The sequence below is a fragment of the Orcinus orca genome, chromosome 8 (assembly GCF_937001465.1).
Source record: "Orcinus orca chromosome 8, mOrcOrc1.1, whole genome shotgun sequence".
NCBI lineage: Eukaryota > Metazoa > Chordata > Mammalia > Artiodactyla > Delphinidae > Orcinus > Orcinus orca.
Window position 1 is genome coordinate 55165971 of NC_064566.1, and position 25953 is coordinate 55191923.

Consider the following 25953-nt stretch of genomic DNA (forward strand, 5'->3'; position numbering starts at 1 on the left):
GCTTTTTACCACTTTATACCTAGTAAATTGGTAAAAAAATTTTAAATGACAGCACTCAATGCTGAAGTGGTTATAATGAAACTGTTTCACTTACACTTTGATAGCAGTTTAAGCTGCTATAATTCTTCTGGAAAACAGAACTGTACTACATTATAAAAGTCACACATATAGTCAAAAGTTTTGATCAGTAGCTTTATGCTATGAAGTAATTCTAAGGGAAACATTCAACAGAAATGAAATACTTTATGCCCCGCAATATTCATTGTTATGTTATAGTAAAACCCAGTAACTACTTAAATATCCAATGGTAGAGGAATTATTAAATAAATTACTGTACATACAGTCAATGGAATATTCTACAACCCTTAAAATATAATATGGTAATAAGGTATATGATCTCAACTATGTAAAAACCATATATATATATATACACATATATATACATACACACATATATGAAATATGAAAAAACAGAGCAACCTGTTTTCTAGATAGAGGTATGTTTTATATCATCAGAAAAAAAAATTTTAAGGTATCATAGTGGGCTCCATTGGCTGCCTACCTAGTTAGTAATTTTCCACTTTTTCCTTACTAAGTGAACCCTGATTTTGTTCAAGAGAAGGTGCCCCAAACCTAGTTCCAGGTAGAGTCCGACTGGACTAAGCTAATTATCACACATCATCTTCCTGGTTAGGTCACCTAGGTTGGCCTTATGAGTCCTAATGGAAGGACTTATATTCAATGCTTGAAGCAGGTCTGATGGTGGTCTATGAATCACTCATTTTCTCTTTCTCTCTCTCTGTCTCTATCTCTCACTAGACTGAACAAGAATGTTTTATAGTCCTGATTACCACTGGCAGTCATACTGTAACTCTAAAAGAAAAAAAGCCTTGGGATAAAGCAAATGTTGAGGACAAGAAAAATCCAAAGAGAGAGAGAAACTGGGTCCTTAATGATATAAATGAACTACTTAACCATACCATACTAAGAAATGCCTCTGATTTCTGTTCATATGAAGAAATAAATACCCATTATAAGTTAATTTGAGATAAGGTTTTCTGATACTCACAATTAAAGCATGCTAACTGGACACAGGTATAGACAAAGTGATTGCAACCATATTAAATACATCTGCCTGTGGACAAGAGTACAGAAAGTGGTACACACACATAAAATAGTTGTGTTCAGGGCTGGGACTACTGATTTGAAACATTTAATTTTTTTAATAGGTTATACATACCTAGTTATAGAATTACACCAATAAAGAATAGAATTCAAAAGATACTAAAGGATAGATAATTAAATTAGTCCACTTTCCTATACCTGTGTGCTGCTAACCAATAACCTTTTCCAGAGGCAACTACCATACCAGTTTCTTTTAAATTCTTTTGGAAATATGCTACACATCTACAAAAAGTAATGTTTTTCTTTTCTTTCTTCTTTTTTGGGGAGGAGAGAGAGGGAGAATGAGAGAGAGTGTGAGCAAGCAAGCTAACAATCTCAGAAAAAATTCGTAGAAAGCTGCTTTGTTTTTTAATGTCGTATCAAAATTTCACATAGAAATGGTAACTGTGGGAAACCTAAAGATCTGGCTCATGAGGGAAGTTAACTGTTTCAGGGCTGGGATACTATATCAGGTTTCATAGCAGCCTGTACAAAATTGTCCATTGGACTAAGCCCCTCCCTCTTATTTCAGGCAACTTTCTGATAGCTAATGCTGCCTCCTGAGAACCTTGATACAAGAAAGGAGATGCCCTGGAAAGGGGCAAAAATGAATTATTTCCAAAGTGACTGAAGAAATTGGGGTCTGTGGCTTATATACCGACTCTTTTGAGTTTTGGTGATTTGAGCTAATCCCGGAGAGCCTGCTCATGTGTGGGAATCAAGCACAATAAAAGGCAAGACCCTGCACTAGCTAACCATAACTGTGAAATCCTATTTTGGCGGCCAGCTGGTCTCTCCCTTTCGCATCTCTGATGTCTCTCTTGCAAAAGATGGCCCTGAATCATTCTACGTCTGAACCATTTCATCTCCAGAAAGATTCTGCCTTCTGCTACATTATAGAGAACACTGACCAGCTGACTATACATTAGCTGACTGCCCCCATGTGTTAAGTCATTCTACCACCCTTGCCCTGTAGCATTTGTTCTGAATTGCACAAAACAAGATGCAACCCAACTAGCCATGGGAAATCTGAACTATTATACAAACAAAAATAGAAACTTGGCAGCCCTGCTCAAAAAGCTCTGTGTCCCAGTGTTTCCTCTCTGTATCTCTTCTTTTTTTTTTTTTTTTTTGCTGACCACTGGACTTCATTAAGATGGAATCACTGATAATTACACGGAAGCTACCTGCCTAAGCCCAAATCCTTGAGGTTCACATGAACTTAGTTATACAAATAAGAAACAAATGGCATGTTCAAAACCATAAGGAAATATCCCGACGCTCAGGTGATGAAGGCTGGGGTGAATGAATCGGCACACTTATTCCAAGCTTTAAAGAGTTTGTGGGCCACGCAGTGGTCCCTTGCATGCAAGAAGTCAAAGACCTCCTCTGCGCAATCCTCCTGTCAGTGACCTGGAGGATACATGCTCATCACAGAGCTCTAGCCGCTCCCAAGCCTTTACACATTTCTCCAGCTGCCCGCATTGCTCTCTCGCTGCTGTTAGGGGATCCACTAATTCCTCCTCCTCCTCTTCCTTCTCCTTGGGATCTCTGGATCCAATCAGCATCCTTTGCTCATCCTCCAGCCCCATGTCTGGCTGCTGTTGTGCACTCAACATGAGCAGCAACAGCGACACCTATTCTCTGTATTTCTTTATGCCCACGATCCTCAGGAAGCCTCAGTTTAGACATCCATCAGGAGACTATGGACTCTTTAATGAAAAAGGTACAAAAAAGCACCTCCTATGTGCACTGTACTAGATGTGCTAGGTGTTTCCTTATTTGAGCTCATTTAATCCTTACCATGTGAACTGCAATTACAGGCATACTTCGGAAAATTGTGGGTTCAGTTCCAGACCACCACAAATAAAGCAAATATCACAATAAAGCTAGGTAGGCACGCAAGTTTTTTGGTTTCCCAGCACATAAAATTCATGTTTACATTACACTAGAGGTTATACTGTTCTCCACAGTGGCTGTACCAATTTACGTTCCCACAAACTGTAGGAGGGTTCCTTTTCTCTATACACTCTCCATCATTTAGTATTTGTAGACTTTTTGATGATGGCCATTCTGACCAGTGTGAGGTGATAGTATCTCACTGTAGTTTTGATTTGCAGTCTCTAATAATTAGTAATGTTGAGTACCTTTTCATGTGCCTGTTAGCCATCTGTATGTCAAACTATGTTGAATAAAAGTGGTGAGAGTGGGGCTTCCCTGGTGGCGCAGTGGTTGAGAGTCCGCCTGCCGATGCAGGGGACACGGGTTCGTGCCCCGGTCCGGGAAGATCCGTGGTGAGAGTGGGCATCCTCTTTTTCCTGATCTTAGAGGGAATGCTTTCAGCTTTTCACCACTGAGTATGATGTTGGCTACAGGTTTGTCATATACGGCCTTTATGATATTGAGGTATATTCCCTCTATGCCTGCTTTCTGTAGTGTTTTTATCAGAAGTGGATGTTCCATTCTATCAAAAGCTCTCTGTTATCTATTGAGATGATTATATGGTTTTTATTCTTCAATTTGTTATTGTGGTGTATCACATTGATTGATTTGCAGATATTGAAAAATCCTTGCATCCCTGGAATCAATCCCACTTGATCGTGAAGGATGATCCTTTTAATGTATTGTTAGATTTAGTTTGCTAGTATTTTGTTGAGGATTTTTGCATCTATTTTCATCAGTGATATTGGCCTGTAATTTTATTTTTTTGTGATACCTTTTCTAGTTTGGGTATCAGGGTGATGGTGGCCTCATAGAATGAGTTTGGAAGTGTTCCTTCCTCTAAAATGTTTTGGAATAGTTTCAGAAGGACAGGTGCTAACTCTTCTCCAAATGTTTGATGGAATTCACCTGTGAAGCCATCTGGTCCTGGACTTTCGTTTGTTGGGAATATTTAAATTAGTGATTCAACTTCAGTACTGGTAATCGGTCTGTTCATATTTTCTATTTCTTCCTGGTTCAGTCTTGGGAGATTGTACCTTTCTAAGAATTTGTCCATTTCTTCTAGGTTGTCTATTTTGTTGGTGTACAGTGGTTCGTAGTAGTCTCTCATGATCTTTTGTATTTCTGTGGTGTTGGTTGTTAACTTCTCCTTTTCATTTCTGATTTTATTGGTTTGGGTCCTCTCCCGTTCTTTCCTGATGAGTCTGGCTAAAGGGTTATCAATTTTGTTTATTTTTTTTTTAAAGAATCAGCTTTTAGTTTTATCAAACTTTTCTATTGTTCTTTTAGTCTCTTTTTCATTTATTTCTGCTCTGATCTTTATGATTTCTTTCCTTCTACTAACTCTGGGTTTTTTTTTTTTTTTTGCTGTACGCGGGCCTCTCACTGTTGTGGCCTCTCCCGTTGCGGAGCACAGGCTCCGGACGCGCAGGCTCAGCGGCCATGGTTCATGGGCCCAGCCGCTCCGCGGCACGTGGGATCTTCCCGGACCAGGGCACGAACCCGCGTCCCCTGCATCGGCAGGCAGACTCTCAACCACTGCGCCACCAGGGAAGCCCAACTCTGGGTTTTGTTTGTTCTTCTTTCTATGGTTGCTTTAGGTGTAAAGTTAGGTTGTTTTGAGATTTTTCTTGATTCCTGAGGTAAGTTTGTATCGCTATGAACTTCCCTCTAAGAACTGCTTTTGCTGCATCCCATAGGTTTTGGATTTTTGTACTTTTGTTTTCATTGTTTCTCCAGGTATTTTTCTGATTTTCTCTTTGATTTGAAACAAGTCTTTGGATTTTAAATCTCACTATACCAGATCCTTCATGTCATACAGACTGTTTATGCAGAAACAGAGCAGTGTGACAAGATGGAAGGGCTGGAAAAACCTATGTTCTAGTCCAGGGCTTTGCTGTTCATTGTCTTTGACAGTCTTCTCCCTTCTTCACTTGACTAATTTCTAGTCATTCTTCTGGTCATTGCTTAAACCATGAAAGGAAGGGTTAGGTGCTCCCTTCTGTCTTCTAGAAAACCCTGTACTTAATGTATTGTGTGGAAAGCACAATACTGCATTGCCTGTTTACCTAGCTATTTCCCCAACCAGGCTGTAAGATCCCTTGCAGCAGAGACTATGTCTTGTTTACTATTGTGTCCCTTCTGCCTAGCACAATGCTTGGCGCTAAAAAACCATATAACAAATTAATGAACTCCAGCTCCCTCACTCATTGTAAAAATTGGATAATTCTCATGGAATTCTTTTCAAATTCAATGAAATAATGTACATAAAACAGAAGAGTGGGCACTTAATAGACAGCAGCTCTTACTATGATCAAGGATAGTGGAGCCTTATAAAAGATTAAATCCATGCAACTGAAGGTGAGGTATGACCAGAAGAAAATGCCATCTACAAAAATATTAGAAGTCTTCATTCCTGGTTAAGCCATCATAACCAGAGTTTTCAACAAATATTTACTAAGCTCCTAAATAAGGCACCCAAAATACAGTGGTGAAGACAAAGTAGTTATGTCAAGTTCTAAAAACAAACCAAAAAAATCATCCCCCCAGGGTCCTCACTGAACTACAGCAGTGAGGTGAAATCTTATTTGGGTGACACGGCTGCTTAGATTACAACAAAGGACAATGTGTTTGACGGTGAAGTTTGTTTGATACTAGTACTAACAAGTGAACGGCCAGAGTCCTAATCAGAGAAACTTCTGTATGAAATTCTGACTAACATTTCACTTTTCAGCAACTACGGAAAAATGTAAATTCTGAAGAACCCCAGGGATCATCTGACGTACCTCCACTGATAAAAGAATCCCCTTCACTGCTGCATATCAGACAGCAACAATTTTAGAGTCAAACAAAGCTAGATTTAAATCCCAGTTCTGCTACTTCCTAGCAAATTGCTTCATTTCCCCAAATTTCTATTTCTTCATTGTAAAATGGTTAACAACATCTAACTGCAATAATATTTGTAAAACACAGTAGGTCATCAGTAACTGCTGCACCATCGGCTTTCCTTTTCAGATCTTTCACCATCCTGGCCACCTTTCTCAGAATGCACTTACCTAGAAACATAGTGCCCAGGACTGACCACAGCACTAGAACTGCGGTCTGACTAGCCCAAAGCCCAACAGGACTATCACCTCATAAAATCCAGATCATAAGAGTGACTCAAACCTGGGTGTCTACTGAGTACCTACTAACAGCCAGCACTGCAGGTGATGACCAAATTGGCTTGCTTTTGTGCATTTTGTACCTTCTCAGTGCCAACTGGATAGAAAACTGTCAAGGACAAAACTTAAATGTTTATTTAGGTGTGGCTGAGTGGGGAAGTAGAGCTTTTTTTCCTGGGCTCAGGGCCAAAAACTTCAGTAGCAGCTTCTAAATTTAATCACATTGGTGAGGGAGCAGATGAGAAAGAAAATGTAATCCAGGCATCACTTCAGGGTCAGCAAACTTTTTCTGAAAAGGGTCACATAGTAAACATTTTAGGCTTTGTAGTCCATATAGTCTCTGTGGTAACTACTCAGTCTACCACTGCAGCAATGAAAGCAGCCATAGACAGTACCTAAACGAATGGATGTGGCTGTGCTTCAATCAAACCTTATTTACAAAAGCAGACAGATATTGTCTTTGCTAAAGGCAAATGGGGGGCTTCCCTGGTGGCTCAGTGGTCAAGAATCCTCCTGCCGAGGCAGGGGACACGGGTTCGAGCCCTGGTCCAGAAAGATCCCACATGCTGCAGAGCAACAAAGTCCATGTGCCACAACTACTGAAGCCCGCACGCCTAGAGCCCGTGCTCCGCAACGAAGAGTAGCCCCCGCTCGCCACAACCAGAGAAAGCCCACGTGCAGCAACTAAGACCCAACGCAGCCAAAAATAAATAAATAAATTCATTTTAAAAATTAAAAAAAATAAAGGCAAATGGGTTTCATTTCTTTTCAAATCATTCAGGACATACTAATAGGGCCTGGCAGACTCTGCTGATTGTTCTCGATATCCTTCCCTTCTTCCTTAGTAACAGAGTCACTAAGTGCTAACTAAGCACTGCTCACCCAGAACAAAGACTACCTTTCCTAGCTCCTTACAGCTAGATATAGCCATGTGACTTAAGTTCTAGTCAATGGGACACAAGTAAAATTAGAACATGCAAATTGGGGAAGTGTCTTTAAAAGGGAGTGGTTGTAGAAATGATGCCCTTCTGCTCTTTCCTTTTTCCTAGAGGCTGGATTACAAAGGGGATGGTTAAAGTTTGGATCTTCAGCCAAAGGCCACTTGATGCAAAAGATGGAGAAATAAGAAAGAATGAGTCTAGGTCATCAGCCATCTCAGCTCTGTCCGCCTATGAGAAACAATTAACCTTTTATCCTGTTTAAGCCACTGTTAGTTGCATTTTCTGTTACCCTAACTAATATAAGGTAAGAAAAATTGAAAACAGGTTCTTTGTAACTCTTTCTAGTTTTGTACTAATCATCAATCTTGTCATGAACACAAAGCTTTTCTTTGTAATATGCTTAAACCACAATCTAATCCAAATAAAAACATCAGAAAATCCTGTCAACACAGTCAGAAAAACTAGCCTATAACCAACATTAGAAATCAAAAGGATCAAGCCAAGCATAACAACGTTAACTGTGTCAAAGGAAAGGGATGGTCAATCACCTCACCTGATGGTGAACTCTAGCAGCTCCTGAGTTCCTTGAGGGTCCAGGTGTTGAAGACTGTATACCCTTTCAAGGCTCTGCTGCAGGAACTGATGGGAAGGATCCTCATGAGGCATGATATTGGGAGAAAGAGCTGATGACACTAGTTTTCTACCTGGTAACTAAGCAAACACAGTGGGGTTACAGCACCATCAAATTCTCTGGCTTAAAAAAAAAAAAAAAAAACCAACTCCTGTGGCTCAGTTTTTAGTAACACGAAGAAACCAGGAAAAAAATGTGAACCAAACAAAGAAATGGTAAAAAAAAAAAAAAGCTAGATAATTCTGTAAACAACCTTCTTCTCCTTCCTCAGCTTAAGTGGGAGAAAGGGAAAGAGAGAGAGAAAACGAACATGGTCTACCGAATACAGCTACAGCTGCAAGGAGAAAAAGAAAAGAGAATGGTATAACATTATTTTCTATTGCTAACTGAAATAAATGGGCTAACCACAGAAACAGGACTAAAAATTAATCTGTAGTCACATTTATTTTTAACCTTTATTTGATCATTCACTTCATAGAAGAGTGATGATTTATTCCCAAATAAGTTTACATAGCATGTTGTAAAAATGTTTTTTATGATGATAATTATAATCCTTGTTCTTACTGTTAAAAGTGGCTACCTTTCAAGAAAGGGATGAGGAAGGGAGAGCAAAAAGGATTTTACTTTTAACTTTGTATCTTCTATATAGTTTAAATTTTCTAACCATGTACATATATTATTCTAAATAAAGTCATTTAGAGTTACTTAAGCAGGGGTGAGTAAATACAAATAAAGAGCTTAGAAAAGTGCCTGCACACAGCATTCAGTAAGTGTTTGCTATTATTATCATTATAGTTCATTAAAATTTTTTTCTAAAAAAAATAAATAAATAAATAAACTTGGGAGTTCCCTGCTGGCGCAGTGGATAACACTCTGCGCTCCCAATGCAGGGGCCCCGGGTTCGATCCCTGGTCAGGGAACTAGATCCCACACGCCATGCCGCAACTAGGAAGCCTGTCTGCTGCAACTAAGACCCGCAACCAAAAAAAAAAACTTGCTGAGAATCATAGCTTTATGTAATTATTAAGATATAACACAATCTTATCCTTGATTTAAAATATGTTGTTCCAGATTTCTTCTTCTTGCCTAATATAACATAATCAATAACCCAGGGACATTTTTTTTAACATCTTTATTGGAGTATAATTGCTTTACAATGGTATGCTAGTTTCTGCTTCATAACAAAGTGAATCAGCTATACGTATACATATATCCATCCCCAAATCTCCTCCCTCTTGCATTTCCCTCCCACCCTCCCTATCCCACCCCTCTAGGTGGTCACAAAGCACCGAACTGATCTCCCTGTGCTATGTGGTTGCTTCCCACTAGCTATTTATTTTACATGGTAGTGTATATATGTCCATGACACTGTCTCACTTCGTCCCAGCTTACCCTTCCCCCTCCCCATGTCCTCAAGTCCATTCTCTACGTCTGTGTCTTTATTCCTGTCCTGCCCCTAGACCCAGGGACATTTAAAAAATGAATCTTCTTAAAAGATTCAGAGCAGGGACTTCCCTGGTGGCACAGTGGTTAAGAATCCGCCTGCCGATGCAGGGGAGACAGGTTCGAGCCCTGGTCCAGGAGGATCCCACATGCCGCAAAGGAATTAAGCCTGCGCACCATGACTACTGAGCCTGCACTCTAGAGCCCGTGAGCCACGACTACTGAGCCTGTGCTCTAGAGCCTGTGAGCCACAGCTACTGAGCCTGTGTGCCACAACTACTGAAGCCCATGTGCCTAGAGCCTGTGCTCTGCAACAAAAGAAGCCACCACAATAAGAAGCCCACACACCACAACGAAGAGTAGCCCCGCTCTCTGCAACTAGAGAAAGCCCACGCAGAGCAACAAAGACCCAAAGCAGCCAAAAATAAATAAATTTATTAAAAAACAAAAAAAGATTCAGAGAAAAGTACAAAACAATAGAAGAAAGCCCAAGAGAGAAAGATAATTAATGAATGTGTTTTCAGAGAATACACAGTCTGCTTTCTGCCACTTAACCACCACACGGACTAAAAATCAAAAAACCAAAAACAAGAACGAAAGATGTTTTCAACATACCCTCAAGGCAGGAACAAGATGAGAAAGACTGTCTCGGAGGTAGGCATAGTGTCTGAAGGTATGATCTGAGAACAATGCAGGCATTGTTGGACAGGTTTTAGCAGCATTGAAAATAAGAACCAAAACTGCAATGTCTGATAAATAAGTGGGTTAAGTAAACTTGGAAGTATAAAAGGTTGAGCTTGGCCAGAATTTGGTGCCTCTACTTCTAACCCCCCAAATTCCTGTTAAATGACTACAATTTTCTAACAAAGAAATGCAAATTCAAAGAGATACATTACCTCACTCCAAATTACCCCAATTACCCCTCCAATTACCAAAGAAAGGTTTTTTAAAATAATGTCTGCTGTCAAGAATACTAACAAATAGGAACTTCTGGTACAATGCCTACTAAAGTATATACTGGCACAATTCCTTGGAATAATAATTTGGTACTAGATATGAGTCTTATGAATGTTGAGTAATTCCACATCTCAAAATCAAATGGCAGAGAATCATTTACAGTAGCAAATAATCAGTAACAACCTAAATGTCCAAAACCAGGAGAATGATTAAATAACTTGTGTTTCATCTACTTGATGGAGTATTATGCAATAATTAAAAATTATCTTTATAAAAGATTTTTAACATTGCATCATAAGCATTTTGTTATAAGTGAAAAAAGCAGACTCTAAAATGTATAGACAATATATGACAGCAGCTATCTATCATCAAATGTTTGTTGATGAAATAAAATGTTAAAAAATAAAATGACAGCAAAATCCCAAACCCAAGCTTTTAAAAAGGGAGGAGGAGGGCTTCCCTGGTGGCGCAGTGGTTGAGAGTCCGCCTGCCAATGCAGGGGATGCAGGTTTGTGCCTCGGTCCAGGAAGATCCCACATGTCGCAAAGCGGCTGGGCCCGTGAGCGATGGCCACTGAGCCTGCGCGTCCGGAGCCTGTGCTCCGCAACAGGAGACGCCACAACAGTGAGAGGCCCACGTACCGCAAAAAAAATTAAATTAAATTAAAAGGGAGGAGGAAACACAACAAAATATTAAGTCAATTACATTGGCTATTAAGACTCTGGGTGTTACATATTAAATTTCCTCTTTCTACTTTTAAAAGTTTTCTTTCTATGTATATTTTGTAACAGAGGGAAAATCAGAAATTAAAAACACAAGATAAACATACCTTCCAATCTTCTGTATGTATCTCTATGGCAGAGTGTGCTATTTGCCTACCCAGTATCCATTGTTCCCTTTTTCCTTACTAATAGAATATTGATTTTATTCCAAATATCCTCTGACTTCCTGCCTAGAACCTGGACCTGATGACTGGAGCTCTAGCAATAATTTTGGACAACTGAAAATGGAGGAACAGAAAAATGGAAGGAGCCTAGATCACCAAGAATAATGTGGAACTACTATACCAGACTGCTTACCTCCAGACTTCTTTTACATTGAGGAAAAAAAAAAAAACTGTAATTAACATTTAAGATACATTTGGGGCAATCTCTGTTATTCACAGCCAAACATATTTCTTAAATAACACAATTCTCCAACTACCCAGAAAAATATCTTAACATTAGGCTTCCAAAAATGTTTAGTATTTTTTTTTAACGTGAAAGGGGCTTCAGATTTCAGGGCACTTTAATATGTCCTGTGTGATTTGTAATAACACCTAGCCCACAAGCCTCTCTGATGAGCTGAATTTCAAATAGTCATAGTATTGCACCTTTAGAGGTAAGGTCAAGGACGTGCCTTTTTTAGATGTAAACACAGAGTCAGGCATTGGTTAGCACATCAATTACACAGATCTTTTAAAGAATTCTCCAAATGCCCTGTGAAAATAAAAAGAATTAAGAGAGAATACAATGGTCATCACAAAAGCCAGTTATTTGGCTGATCCCTGTATCTCAATAAATACCCCACTAAACCTCACCAAGGACGTGCTATAGAGTGAAAAGAACCACGGGAGAGTATGGATGTACTGATGTAAATGTATTCCCATTACTGGAAAACAACCCGACGGCATGCTGCCCAAAGCTATCACAACCCCCTTGAACTTGTATCAGGGCTAGAGTAATCATGCAGCCTAGCTCAGCCCATCCCCTCCTTCAGGCTGCAGATCAAATTAAGCACAGAATAAGACATAGGGAAAAGTCCACAGGCTTTAAAACCAAAGATGTCTGTCTGGCTTTGAATCCCAGATTTGCTGCTTAGAGAGGTACTTAGCCTCTCTGAGCCTCAGTTCCTCATCCGTAAGCAGGGAATAATACCTCCTTCCACGGTTGTTTGCAGATCAGTGATAAAAATGTATGAAGCATTTAAACAGTATGTGGAATGTAGTAGATGCTCAATAAATGGTTAAAATTTAGTATTAGTATTAAATGGCAAAGTTGAATTACTGTGAATATAAGAATAAAAGCTGAGGAAAATAACCATTAGGCTCCCTCAGGATATACTTTTAACTAAAAGAAATGAGAAAGAAAAATAACAACAAAACAAAACAAAACCCTCAGACCATCCAGGCTATACTGCAGAAAAAGATGCCAAAATCCCCTGCTAAATCAGCAGAGGATACAAGCTGGATCATCCATGTCTGGTTCAGCTGTGTCAAAAAACGGGTGGGTGCTCAGGAGCTCAGGCACCAAGGGAAGCACCAGGGTTGGATGCCGACTTCCCAGAAACTTCAAGCATCTGAAACAAGCAAAATGAGAAACAAGCAAACCTCTTTTTTAAAAAGTACTGAGAATTGGAATCAGAAAACCTGACTCAGAATTACAAATTCTCAACCATCTACTTTTGTTACCTCTATGACTTCAGGTAAGTCATTCAATTATTCCAGAACTCAAGTTAATTCATCTAAAAACTTGGTTATTATGAAGACAGAGAGCTGATATGACAGATATTACTACAAGTTATTTAACTAACAACCATTTCCCCCAGCTTCCTTGCCAAGAGAACCCTGATTTTACTCAGGTATCAGGTAAGTAGCAAAGTGCTCAATGAAGGTAGGCCTAGCCCAAGGGCTCAACCACAACTGGTCTAAACTCATCATGGCAATCCCAAGCCCATTTTACAGAGACTGCTTTGCAGGTAGTCAAGTAACCCAGTTCTGGTCAATGGGACAAGAGGGGAAGTCTGCTGCAGAGCTTCTCAGGAATGTTTTCCTAATCAAATGAAGTGCATACAAATGAACATATCTATGAAACGGAAACAGACTCACAGATACAGAGAACAGATTTGTGGTTGGGAAGGGGGGTGGGGGAGGGAAGTATTGGGAGTTTGGGATTAGCAAATGCGAACTATTACATATAGGATGGATAAACAAGGTCCTATTGTATAGCACAGGGAACTATATTCAATATCCTGTGATAAACCATAATGGGAAAGAAAATGAAAAATAATATACATATATGTATAACTGAATCACTTTGCTGTACAGCAGAAATTAACACAACATTGTAAATCAACTATACTTCAATAAAATTTTTAAAAAAGAGAAGTGCATGGAGGGAATGTCCTTTTCTTTCTGTCTTAAGATATTGTCTTATCAGGTAGCCATATTGCAACTATGAGGAGAAAGCCAAGAGAACTGCAAAGAAGTCAACCAGAGTACTAGCCCTGTTAAGCTGTTGAATGACCAATCCTGAAATCAACTTTCTGACTTCTTGTTATGCAAAAAAATTAGACCTTACTGTTTAAGGCAATTTTAATCAGATTTTCTGTTACTTGTAGACAAAAGCATTCTAACTGATATCCTGGGTGAAGTTCTAGAATCAGAAGAGATCTGATCTGAAACAGGAAACTTAATAACTCTGTGGCCTTGAGCAGATATATGTTTACCTACAAATGAGATTAAATATAATTACCTCATACAGTTGCTATAAGGATTAAATGAGATAATGAGTGAAAAGTACTTAGCAAGGTGTCTGCCATTATATAATAAGAACTCAATTAACTATTAGTTAGCTATTATTAATTGGCTATTAGTTAACTACTATGACTACACAAAGGCCCTTTATAAGTTATAAAGAACTACATGTGTGCTGGTATTTATGCTTTTTTGTTATTTTTAATTAAGTTCTGGTGTAGAAGGTGTGTTGAATTGAAAATAAATATAAACCTTAATTTAATGTCCTCACTGAGTTTATAATCTAACTGAGGCAAAGATGACTAACACTATAAGGTAATGAACTATCAAATGAATGATACCCTGCTTTCTACCTGTCAAAGGTAGAAGGGATCACTATGATCGGAGAAAGTTGCACAAAGAAGATGAGACTTCACCAAGGACTGGAGAATAAGAAGATCAGCAAAAGAGAGAAAACAAACCCCATGAACAAACTGATGGCTATATGGGGTATGAAAGGCATCACATTTAAAACACTTGATACTGTTAGGAAAGTACACTTTTCTCCAGTTCTGTCTTAAAGAACTTAATTCACTAGTTTTCTGACCTCTCTCAGCCCATTTACTCACTGTGCCTCAGGGGACATTGTATCCCCACAGCCCAAATGACTGAGTGCTCCTTGAAGACACTCAATAAATGTACAATGAATTGAGCTGAATTGGACTGAACAAACATGAAGAAATGGCAAAACAGAAAACCAGGTATCGAAAACGTTACCTAGAGCAAGATTCCCTGGCATTTTTAGTTCTTAGTATGTCTTCCAAGCACCTGATTTGACCCACAGTTTTTCGACTTTTAATAACAATTTTTTTTGAAAATAAATCAATCATATATTTGCAGTGATCTCATCACATAAGCTCATTGAAATATGTGGAGTACAACAACGCACATTTTATATTAAATGTATGCAAGTAGCTCCTCAAACAGCAATTCATGAACAGTGTTAAGCTTGACTCTAGCCAGTAAAGCTAGAGGTAATCAGGGGAAAATATGATTGTGATTTTCCATCTGAAGACCAAATACTCACCCTCCCTTTAATCTCTACAATGATGGAAACAGACAAAGAGTGACTAACACTCTATAAGAGGAAAAGGAAATCTAATCGACTCATCTCTGTACCTCCAAAACTTACCACAGGGCTTGGCACATAGTAAGCACATAGCAGGCACATAGTATTTGCTAGATGGATGGATGGACAAATGAATAACCTAAGATGTGATATTCAATTTAGGAACCAGACTCTTGAGAGTATAGTTATGTTGAATCAGGTTTCTAAATTGAAGACAAAATTGAAGGCCATACCCAATCTATGATGATCCACTAAATAATGTCAACATTGTACATTTACCATATTATCAGACTCAGCGAACAAATGAGCAAAAAAAATCCTTACTTCCATATGGAGTCCCTATCAGTAGGGTACTTGGTTAAATTTTTCAGCAGCTCCACCAGTGCAAGATGAATCCCTTCTTTGGTTGAAACATTAGTGCAACATAAGAGTTCATGAAGAGCCTCTCTAATATCTCTGGATGAATCCTTAAAAAACAGAAAAAGGTAATAATAATAATAGCAGTCACTACGGATTAGCTATTATGGAGGAGTATACAAGTTAAAGTGGGAGTACAGGGTAAAGAACTTCTCAATTTTCAGAAAGGGGAGGGCCTAGTGTTCACAGAGGAGGAAAAATTTGAAATGATATTTGAAGAATTCATTCATTTGTTCATTCATTAATCGGTACACTCAACATTTACTGAACACGTATTAAACAGTCAACATTTATCAGCACCTACTATGTACAAGTGCTAGGGATACGGCAGTAATTAAAACTGAATCCCTGCTCTCAGGAGTTTCCTTTTAGTGAAAAGACAAAAATGAATAACTAAATATATAGGTCACATATGAGAAACTATAAAGCAGGTTAAGGTTAAGAGTGCTAGGATAGGTGGGGTATTTTACATGGCATAATCAAAGGGAACAGCAAACATAAAGGCCATGAGGTGAAAGCATGTTGAAAAATAGCAGTGTGGCTACAGCAGAGTAAACAAAAAGAGAGTAGGTACTAGATGATGTCAGAGAGTGGCCTCTTCCCTCCCCAACACTTTCTGCTCAACCTCACTAAAATGATTAGAAAAGCTCACCAACAACTTCTTAATGCTAATGTAAATGAAAACATATCAGTTTTACTCTTATTTGATATCTCCATAGCGTTTTTTGCCAGTTCTTTAAAACTTTTTAATACAGACAATTTGAAACATATGTAAAAGTAGAGATAATTCTCCAGTTTCAACAATTAACTCATAGCCAATCTTGCTTCATCTATACATTTACCCACTCCTCCCAGATTATTCTGAAGCCAATCAGAGAAATCATAGCATTTTGTTGGTAAATATTTCCATAATATCTTTTTTAAAATTATTTTTTAAAAAAACCCACAAAACCAATATCATGCCTAAAATTTTAATAACTCTTTAATAGCAAATATCCACTCCATAATAAAATTTCCCTGACTCAAAAAGTTTTTATTTGTTGTAATTAGGCTCCAAGAATGTCCGCACATTGCAATTGGGTAATATGTCCCTTAAGTATCTTTTAATACATAAAATCTCTTTACATCTCACTTTTTTTCCCCTTGCAATTTCTCCCCTGTATATCCTGAGATGGTAGTTTGATTTAGAGGTTTAATCACATTCAGGTTCAATATTTTTATAAGACCACTTCACAGGTAGTAGTGTGTACCTCCCTCAGGAACTATATTTTTCTTTTTGTGATATTAGTAACCACTGAAGATCACTGCCTAGATCTGGTAATTCATTAAAGTTGTAAAACAATGATATATAAATTCTATCATTCTTCTTCATTTATCAACTGGAATACTTCTACAAAGAAAAACTTCCCCTTATCAACTAGCTGGTTGTCTTGAAGTTCCATCTGTATAGGAAAAGGAAGGATAAATGCTTGATTCCTTAATTTACCAGTTTTCAAAATAATGAATTGATTACTAAGCATCTTCTAAAGGTGACTAATGCAGTGTTTTGTTTTTGAATTATTATAAAATCATGGGTTTCAACAGATTTGCAGTTGTAATCCTTAATAATATGTTTCACCTTTGCCCAGTGTGAGTCTATTTAAGTTATCTCCTGGGTCTTTTTTTTTTTTTTTTTTTTTCGGTACGCGGGCCTCTCACTGTTGTGGCGTCTCCTGTTGTGGAGCACAGGCTCTGGACGCACAGGCTCAGCGGCCATGGCTAACGGGCCCAGCCGCTCCGCGGCATGTGGGATCCTCCCAGACCGGGGCACGAACCTGTGTCCCCTGCATCGGCAGGCGGACGCTCAACCACTGCGCCACCAGGGAAGCCCTCTCCTGGGTCTTTTTGATATAAGCCTAGAGGTAATAGCTAATAGCTAATACCTAATGTTTGCTTTCTGTATGACAAAGACAGTACAAGGTCATCTTGTTATGTTTCCTACACCACACTTGGAATCAGCCATTTCTCTTTGGAATTTTGGTTCCTTTTAGTGGGAAATGGGATCTCCAAAGCATTTTTTTAAAAGTCAGGTTTGAGAATTCCCTGGAAGCCCGGTAGTTAGGACTCCACGCTCTCACTGCCGAGGGCCTGCATTCAATCCCTGGTCAGAGAATTAAGATCCCACAAGCCACATGGCTTGGCCAAAAAAAAAAAAGTCAGGTTTACTGACATATAATTTACATTCTGTAAAATTCATCCTGTTTAATGTACACTTCCATGAGTTCAACAAATGAATACAGTTATGTAACCACCATGACAATCAAGATATAAAACACTTGCATCACCCAAACACTTCCCTTGTGTCCCTTTGTAGTCTACCCCTCACCCCCAGCCTCTGGCAACCACTGATGCATTTTCTGCTACAGTTTTTGTCTTTTCCAAAATGTCATATAAATGAAATCACAGAGTATGCTGCTTCTTGTGTCTGGCTACTTTCACTTAGCATAATGCATTTGAGATTCATCCATGTTGTTATGCGTATCAGCAGCTATTCCTTTTTATTACCGAGTAGTAATCCATTGTATAAATGTACCATAGTTAATTTATCCATTCACCAACTGAAGGATTTTGTGTTGTTTCCAGTTTTGTGACTATTATAAATAAAGCTGCAATAAACATTTGCATACAGGTCTTTGTGTGAACATGAGTTTTCAGTTTTCTTTAGTAAATACTTCAGAGTGGTACTGTGGGGTCATATGTTAAGTGTATATTTAATTTTATAAGAAGCTGTCACAGTAGTTTCCAAAGTGGCTCTACCATTTTGCATTTCCATCAGCAGTATATGAAAAGCGCCAGTTGTTCCCCATCTTCACAGCACTTGATATTGTCAGGGTTTCTTTTGTTTGTTTGTTTGTTTTTACCCATTCTAACAGATGAGTTGTTGTAATTTCTCACTATTGTTTTGTTTTTTGGGGGGTTTTTTGGCCACGTGGTACAGCTTGCAGGATCTTAGTTCCCTGAACAGGGACTGAACCCAGGCCCTCAGCAGTGAAAGTCCAGGGACCTAACCACTGGACTGCCAGGGAATCCCCTCACTATTGTTTTAATCTGCATTTCTCTAATGACTAATGATGTTAAGCATGTTTTCACATGCTTATTTATTATTTGCCACTGCTATCTTCTTTGCTTAAGTGTCTGTTCAAATCTTTTGCTCATTTTTTAATTGGGTGGTGTGCTTTCTTATTATTGAATATATATTCTTTTTATTTTTCTTTTCCTTTTGGCCGTGCCACATGGCTTGTGGGATCTTAGTTCCCCCACCAAGAATTAAACCCAGGCCCTTGGCAGTGAAACTGAGGAGTCCCAACCATTGGACTGCCAGGGAATTTCCTGAGAATTTTAAATATATTCTTTATCAGATGTGTGTTTTGCAAATATTTTCTCCCAGTCTGTGGTATGTCTTTTCAAAAAAAAATTTTTTTTTGGCTTAAACAGAAATTTATTGTCTGAGCTCTAGAAGCTTGACGTCCAAAATCAAGATGTAAGCAGGGTTGGTTCCTTCTGAGGGCTGCGACACAGAATCTATTCCACAACCCCCCTCCTAGCTTGTGGTAACCTTACATTCCTTGTATGGCCTTGTAGATGGCATTCTCTCTGTGTCTTCACATTGTCTTCCCTCTATGTGCGTTTCTATATCCAAATCTACCCCTCCCTTTTTTTGGTACAGTTTATATATCAAAGCCATTATATGTGTTTGATTTGGTTCCATTATCTCTTTACTGTCGTCAAATATATATAACATAAAATTTACCACTTTAAGTAAATGTACATTTTAAGTGTACAGTTCTATGGCACTAAGTATATTCACATTGTTGTGCTATCTTTAAAATTTCTTACAAGTGTTTCTTTGAAGAAATTTTTTTATTTGATAACCAGTTTATCTAGTTATTTCTTTCATAGATTAAGTTTTTGGTGTCATATCTAAGAAATCTTTGTCTAAGACAAGGTCACAAATATTTCCCCTAAAAGTTTTATACTTTTAAGTTTTACTTAATACATGAAAGAAATCAAACTAAAAAATTTAAAAGACACATCCATAACTATATAACAAAATCTAAGAATCAGAGGACTCTTCCTTGAAGCTCAGTTGGAAACAAGCCTTCTTTATTCTCTAAGCACCCTCTTTTACCCTGCAATTCTCTCATTTCTTTACCCTATACAATTGGGGGGCCCACTTCTCAATAAACACATCTGACCATGTCATCCCCCCATTCAGTAACCTCATTTGGCTTCCCCGCCACCCCTAGGATAACACTGAGTCTCCTCAGCATAGCACACAGGCCCTTTACAATTGGTTCCCTACTGACCTCTCCTGTTTCACCTCCCACCCCTTCTCCCTCACAGCCACATGTGAACTTCTCAATGTTCCCTGTCCAGGTCGTGCCATTTCACACCCCACCCCCCATCCCCCGCCTTTACCTGCGGTCATATGCTAACCTTCTGGTGAGAATGTCATCCCTTACCTTACTTTTGATACGATCTTGTAATTATGGTTTATATTGCTGTTTTCTCTATAAAACTGAGCAACTAAGAGGCAAGAGGACTGTCCATCTCAACATCCTCAGAACCTAGTATAGAACCTGGCTCAGGAAAAATCAGTAAATGTTTCTTGAATGACTTTCTGAGGCATACCTGAGAGACACTGCAAGTTTGGTTCCAGACTACCATGACAAAGCGAATATCACAATAAAGCAGGTCATAAATTTTCTGCTTTCCCAGTACATACAGAAGTTATGCTTATACTATACTATAGTCTAGTTAAGTACGCAATAGCATATCTAAACAAACAATATACATACCTTAATTTAAAAATACTTTATTGTTAAAAATGCTAACCATCAAAACTGAGCCTCAGCAAGTCATAATCTTTTTGCAATAGGAACATCAAAGATCACTGATCACAGGTCACCATCACAAATACAATGATAATGAAAACGTTTCAAATACTGAAAGAATTACCAAAATATGACACAGAGACATGAAGTGAGCTGCGGGAAAAATGGCACCAATAGGTTGGGGGTGCAGGGGGAAGAAAAAAACACAGGACCGATAGACTTGCTCCATGCAGGGTTTCCACAAACCTTCAATTTGTAAAAAATGCAACATCTTCAAAGCGCAATAAAATGAGGTATGTCTATATTATGAACTACTACCATATGAAGCGCTTTACATGAATTCTCTCATTTAATTCTTAAAAGAAACATAAGAATATGTGAAATTATCCTCACTTTAGAGATGAGAAAACCAAGAACCAGAAGGATTAAATAATTTGTCCAAAATTGCAAGGCTGCTAAAATCCTTTAATAGCTTTTAGTTGTTCTAAAGGCTCTGCATGAGCTGGTCCCACCAACCCCCTCCAGCCTAATCTCATACCACACACTAGCTCTGTTACTGCCAGGCCTTCTTTTGGTCCCTCAACTGTGTCATGTTTCCACCCACCACAGTTTCTACACTTCCTGCTCCTCTGCCTGAAATGTCCTTACACCTCACACTCCCAACTCCTCCTGCCAAGTTAGTGCCTTATTCCTCCTTTAGAGTTCAGGTTCAGAAGCTTTTCCTGATTGCTGTACCCCCTCAACTCCTAAAGACCAAGTACCTCCATGATATACCCCCATGGGACCTCACTTCTTTCTGTCGTGAGCTCCTTATTTCAACTTATATTACACCTTCATTCGTGTCTTATTTGTCTGTCTACCTCATACCTAAATTCTAAGGTCCATGAGAGCAGGGCCATGGCTTTTGCTCACTATTGTGTCCCCCTTCGCACAGTGCCTGGCACATAACAGATGGTCAATAAATAATAAAAACAAACAAAGGGAAAAAGGGACCAAAGAGAAGAAATGACAGGTTGATTTGGATCTGTCTGGCTCTGTATGTAGCACACTTAAATAAGATATAATGCTTTCCATATGAACAAATCTCCACCACTGATAGGAGGCAGCTATATGGATGTAATGGAGAAACAATTGTCAAGTAATAAGAAAACAATTTTGACTTGTGTGTTTCTTAAGAACTTCCCAGTTATACAATTAACCTGTGTAGATTTGTTTTAGGAAATGTTTACTAAGCATCCTCTATGGGCAAGTCACCACATTAAACCCTGAAAGGATACAGTAAAGGGTACAACATGGTCACTTAAGGACTTCACAATCTCATCAGGGAGATAAGACAAACATACTAAACCTGACATAAATGGATAAAGTGTGAAAACTACAGTAAGAGACACATGGACTTGGTACTCAATAATTATGCCTTAAATGAAGGAATGAGGGAAAAAGTCAATTTATTTGATATGAACTTCAAGAATGAGATATGTTGGGGCTTCCCTGGTGGCGCAGTGGTTGAGAGTCTGCCTGCCGGTGCAGGGGACACAGGTTCGTGCCTCGGTCCGGGAAGATCCCACATGCCGCGGAGCGGCTGGGCCCGTGAGCCATGGCCGCTGAGCCTGCGCGCCCGGAGCCTGTGCTCCGCAACGGGAGAGGCCACAGCAGTGAGAGGCCCGCATACCTCAAAAAAAAAAAAAAAAAAGAATGAGATATGTTGAAAGCGGTAAATTGTTATGTTATCCTTCTGCATAAAATTTTCCAATGGTATCTCATAATACTTAGAATAAAATCCAAACATCTTACAACAGCCTCCAAGGTACTCTACCTGCCCCTACCCACCTCTCAGACCTCATCTCATACCACTTTTCTACTTTCTATGTTCCACCTATACCAGCCTTCTTACTCCTGTTCTGGAAGCACACCAAAGCTCACCTATGCCTTAGAGCCTTTCTACCAGCTATTGCCTCTTCCTGAAGGTCCTTCCTCCAACTTTCACATGGCTGGCTTCCTTTTGTCATTTAAGACTCAGCACAGGCCCCAGCCGCTGGGTCGACCAGCTGTCCCGGCGGACTTGCGTTCCATAGCCCCAGCTGCCTGCTCCTTATTTGTGTCCTGAAGATTAGTGTGCCAAGTTCGTCTGTTTATTAAGATTAAATATGTAAACAAGAACCAAAAAAAAAAGACTCAGCACAGGGACTTCCCTGGTGGCGCAGGGGTCAAGTATCCACCTGCCAATACAGGGGACACGGGTTTGAGACCTGGTCTGGGAAGATCCCACATGCCGGGGAGCAACTAAGCCCATGCGCCACAACTACTGAGCCTGCGCTCTAGAGCCCGTGAGCCACAACTACTGAAGCCCACGCGCCTAGAGCCCGTGCTCTGTTACAAGAGAAGCCACCTCAACGAGAAGCCTGCGCACTTCAATGAAGACCCAACACAGACAAAAATTAATTAATTAATTTTTTAAAAAGACTCAGCACAAACACTGTCTCCATAGAAAGGCTTTTACTAATCCCTAACTTTACAGTGAAACTTCCCATTCCTCCATCACTATTTACCTTCTGTATAAGACTTATCACTCTCTGAAATCATATTGTTTACTCTACCTGTCTTTAGAATATATGTCCCATGAGAGCAGGGAATCTGTTTTTGACCACTACACCTCCAGTACATAGACAGCACTTGTTGAATTCAGGTAGTAGCTCAATGTAAAAGAAAGGAAGAAAAGAAAGAAAAAAAAGTAAAGGAAGGAAAGGAAGAAAGGAAGGAAGGAGCAAAGAGACAAATTAAGGCTGGAAGGGTCAGGTAGCTAAATTTCAACACAGTGAAGTACAGAGGCACAATAACTATATAGAGCAGTGAGCAGTAGGGTAGAAGAACAGACAATGAGTTTATATAAGTCTAAAATTCATGGACAGAACTCCAAGTCAAGGAGTTTAGACCTAAACAAATTCTTTGTGAGTTTTATACAAAAGTGTTCATAAATAAGCCTATCATGGCCCTATGAACAATTAAGTATGTCAAATTATAGCTTGGGATATAGCTCAGCTACTTAACGTTTACTGAGCATCTAGTTGTGTAGATGCTACAAAGCACTGCGAATTTAAGAACGAAAAAATCAAGACTGGCGCCTTGAGAAGCTCACAGTCTTGTGGAATAAAGAATTAAACAAACAGAACACCTACTGATAAATGCCACAGTAGCATAAACAGGGTGTTACAAAAATACAGATGAGTGCTATTTAGCCCACTCAGCAGTACAGTTAGTTAAGGAAGGCTTCCTAGATATATTACCTAGTGTGGATTCTGGGAATAAGCAGAAGTGTGCTACATGAAAAGTGGCAGTTTTGCAGGCAGAGGAGAACAAGTTACAATGAAGGCAAAATGGTGAAGAAAAGCAGGATGATTAGCGGAGTGACTACAGCATAAAGTTCAAGGTGAGGAATGATGGGAATGAAAGCTAAAAGGAAAGGGGCTAGGCTATAGAGACCAACCATAGAGAACAACACAAAAAATGAAAACTTATCTTCCTAGGAAAAAATACGAGGGACTTAGCTGGTGGCGCAGTGGTTAAGAATCCGCTTGCCAATGCAGGGGACACAGGTTCGATCCCTGGTCTGGGAAGATCCCACATGCCGTGGAGCAACTAAGCCCATGTGCCACAACTATTTAGTCTGTGCTCTAGAGCCCGCGAGCCACAACTACTGAGCCCACTCTCCTAGAGCCTGTGCTCCACAATAAAAGAAGCCACTGCAATGAAAAGCCCACGCACCGCATCTAAGAGTAGCCCCTGCTCGCCACAACTAGAGAAAGCCTGCGTGCAGCAACGAAGACCCAACGCAGCCAAAAATAAATAAATAAATTTATTTTTAAAAATACGTGAAAAAAATTATAAAGATTTATAATTCAGGAAAAATCTTAAGAGAAGTGCTAAGCAACTGAGAGAATGATAAAGACCTTCAAAATCAAAGCACCTAACCTGTTTTCTAAAGTATGTAGCAGAAATCTATAACAAGTGCTAATATGTAAACATCAAATTGCTATCCCTTTCACAATATCTAAAAAAGGGGGGTGGGAAACCAAAGCCCAACTCTCATTTATTAATATTTTGAAAAACTTCAGTGACTTCCCTGGTGGTCCAGTGGTTAAGAATCCGCCTTCCAATGCAGGGGACGGGGGTTCGATCCCTGGTCGGGGAACTAAGATCCCACATGCCACAGGGCAACTAAGCCCACACACCGCAACTACTGAGCCCGTGCACTCTGGGGCCTGCAGGTCACAACAAGAGAAAAGCCCGCATGCTGCAACAAAAGATCCCACATGCTGCAACGAAGATCCCATGAGCCGCAACTAAGACCCAATGCAGCCAAATAAATAAATAAATAAATGAAAAACTTCAGAGCTCGCAAATAAAATCCAGACACTTTAAAGAAACAATTGAAGAACCACAAAGAGTTGTACAGCCTGGGAGGCAAATCTGTGTTCGTATCCTAGCACAGACACTTATCACCTGTACAACCTCAGAGAAATTACCTTTTTTCTGAAAACTCCAAGGTTGAATGAATTGATCCCTAAGATCCCTTCCTGCTGTCTATGATTCACTAGAAGAATTAAATCAAATCAAGGCTAAAAGAATTCTTCATTATTTAGCTCCTGCCTTATCTGTAGCCACTTCCCTTCCCTCCTCTCTCTCTCAACTCTATGTTATATTACAATGAATTCCTCCCAATTCCTTGAATATATCATATCCACTCTTACTTCTGGATCCTTAGACACTGCTCCCTCTGTTTGGTATCCTTCCACCCTACTACTATCAGTGCCACTCCTTCCCAAGAAAATGTTTCATACACCTGAATCTAATATAATATAGTAAGTCAGCTATACTTCATTAAAAAAAAAGAAAGAAAGAAAATGCCTCATTAAGTCCTACTCCTTCAAGTATCCACTACAGCATTCCTTCTTTCTTCCCTATCTCCTCAACCTTACCCCAGGCAATTCAGGTTAGATACTCTGCATTCCCAGAGCATCCTATCCTTCCCTGATCATAGCAATACTAAGCTTTATTCTAATTTCCTGTTTAATAGTCAGTCTCCACCACCACGAAGGAGTTGTATGATGAGAAGGCAGAATTGTGCTGCCTCTACAAAATTTTATCATCAATGCCTGGTTTAAAAAAAAAAAAAAAGTGGTGCTCAGTAGGTATTGATGAAGAAATGCATAACAAACTCACCTCTAACACAGCCAGGACAGTGTCAAGCTGATCCTCTCGAAGGGTGATATTGTTAGAGATTTTTCTCATGGTATGTATGGACTGTAGACGTACTTCCTCAATTTCATCATTAAACATGTCAACCAGGAAATCAAGGCACTTCTCAGCAAAAGAGGGTGAAGACTGGGCCAGCATGCAGAGCGCCTCTACAGCAGCAATGCGGACCTCTAGAGAAAAAGGGCCAAACAAAACTGCACGTCAAGTTAAGATCCATGGGAAAAATGTAAGGATTCCTTCTCATTCAGGTTTGTGTTTCCCTCTCTACTCCTGTTACTTTACAAACTCTCTCTGGGAGATCTCCTCCATGCCTGCAGATTCTGCTACCACCTTCACACAGACCTATGAACAAGGATGTTGGTACCACAGGGACTAAGGTTTAGATCCTGACTCCTTGAAAACTCAGCTGTCTTATTATCTCAGTAGTCCAACCACAGTAAAGTACTTTTTAAAAAAGCACTTTTAAAATAATATTATTAAGATTAAAACAGGGTCGATATCATTATTCTCATTCTACAGATAAGAATCAGCAAAGTGGATAAA

The 25953-nt window shown here is 39.3% G+C and overlaps 1 protein-coding gene and 1 pseudogene across 3 annotated transcripts in view; both read right to left on the minus strand.

Annotated features, from left to right (window-relative positions):
- INTS4 (integrator complex subunit 4) overlaps positions 1–25953 on the minus strand; it is a 112484-nt gene that overhangs the window by 22900 nt on the left and 63631 nt on the right. For all 3 annotated transcript variants that reach the window (XM_033405800.2, XM_004279834.4, XM_049713610.1), the window contains 5 exons: positions 25375–25580; positions 15188–15330; positions 12463–12578; positions 9900–10033; positions 7764–7921 (listed from right to left, as the gene is read on the minus strand). In XM_033405800.2, coding sequence (XP_033261691.1) covers positions 7764–7921; positions 9900–10033; positions 12463–12578; positions 15188–15330; positions 25375–25580 — 757 coding nt within the window. The remainder of the gene's footprint in view (positions 1–7763; positions 7922–9899; positions 10034–12462; positions 12579–15187; positions 15331–25374; positions 25581–25953) is intronic.
- Positions 484–4448, minus strand: LOC125965203 (cytochrome b-c1 complex subunit 6, mitochondrial-like; annotated as a pseudogene).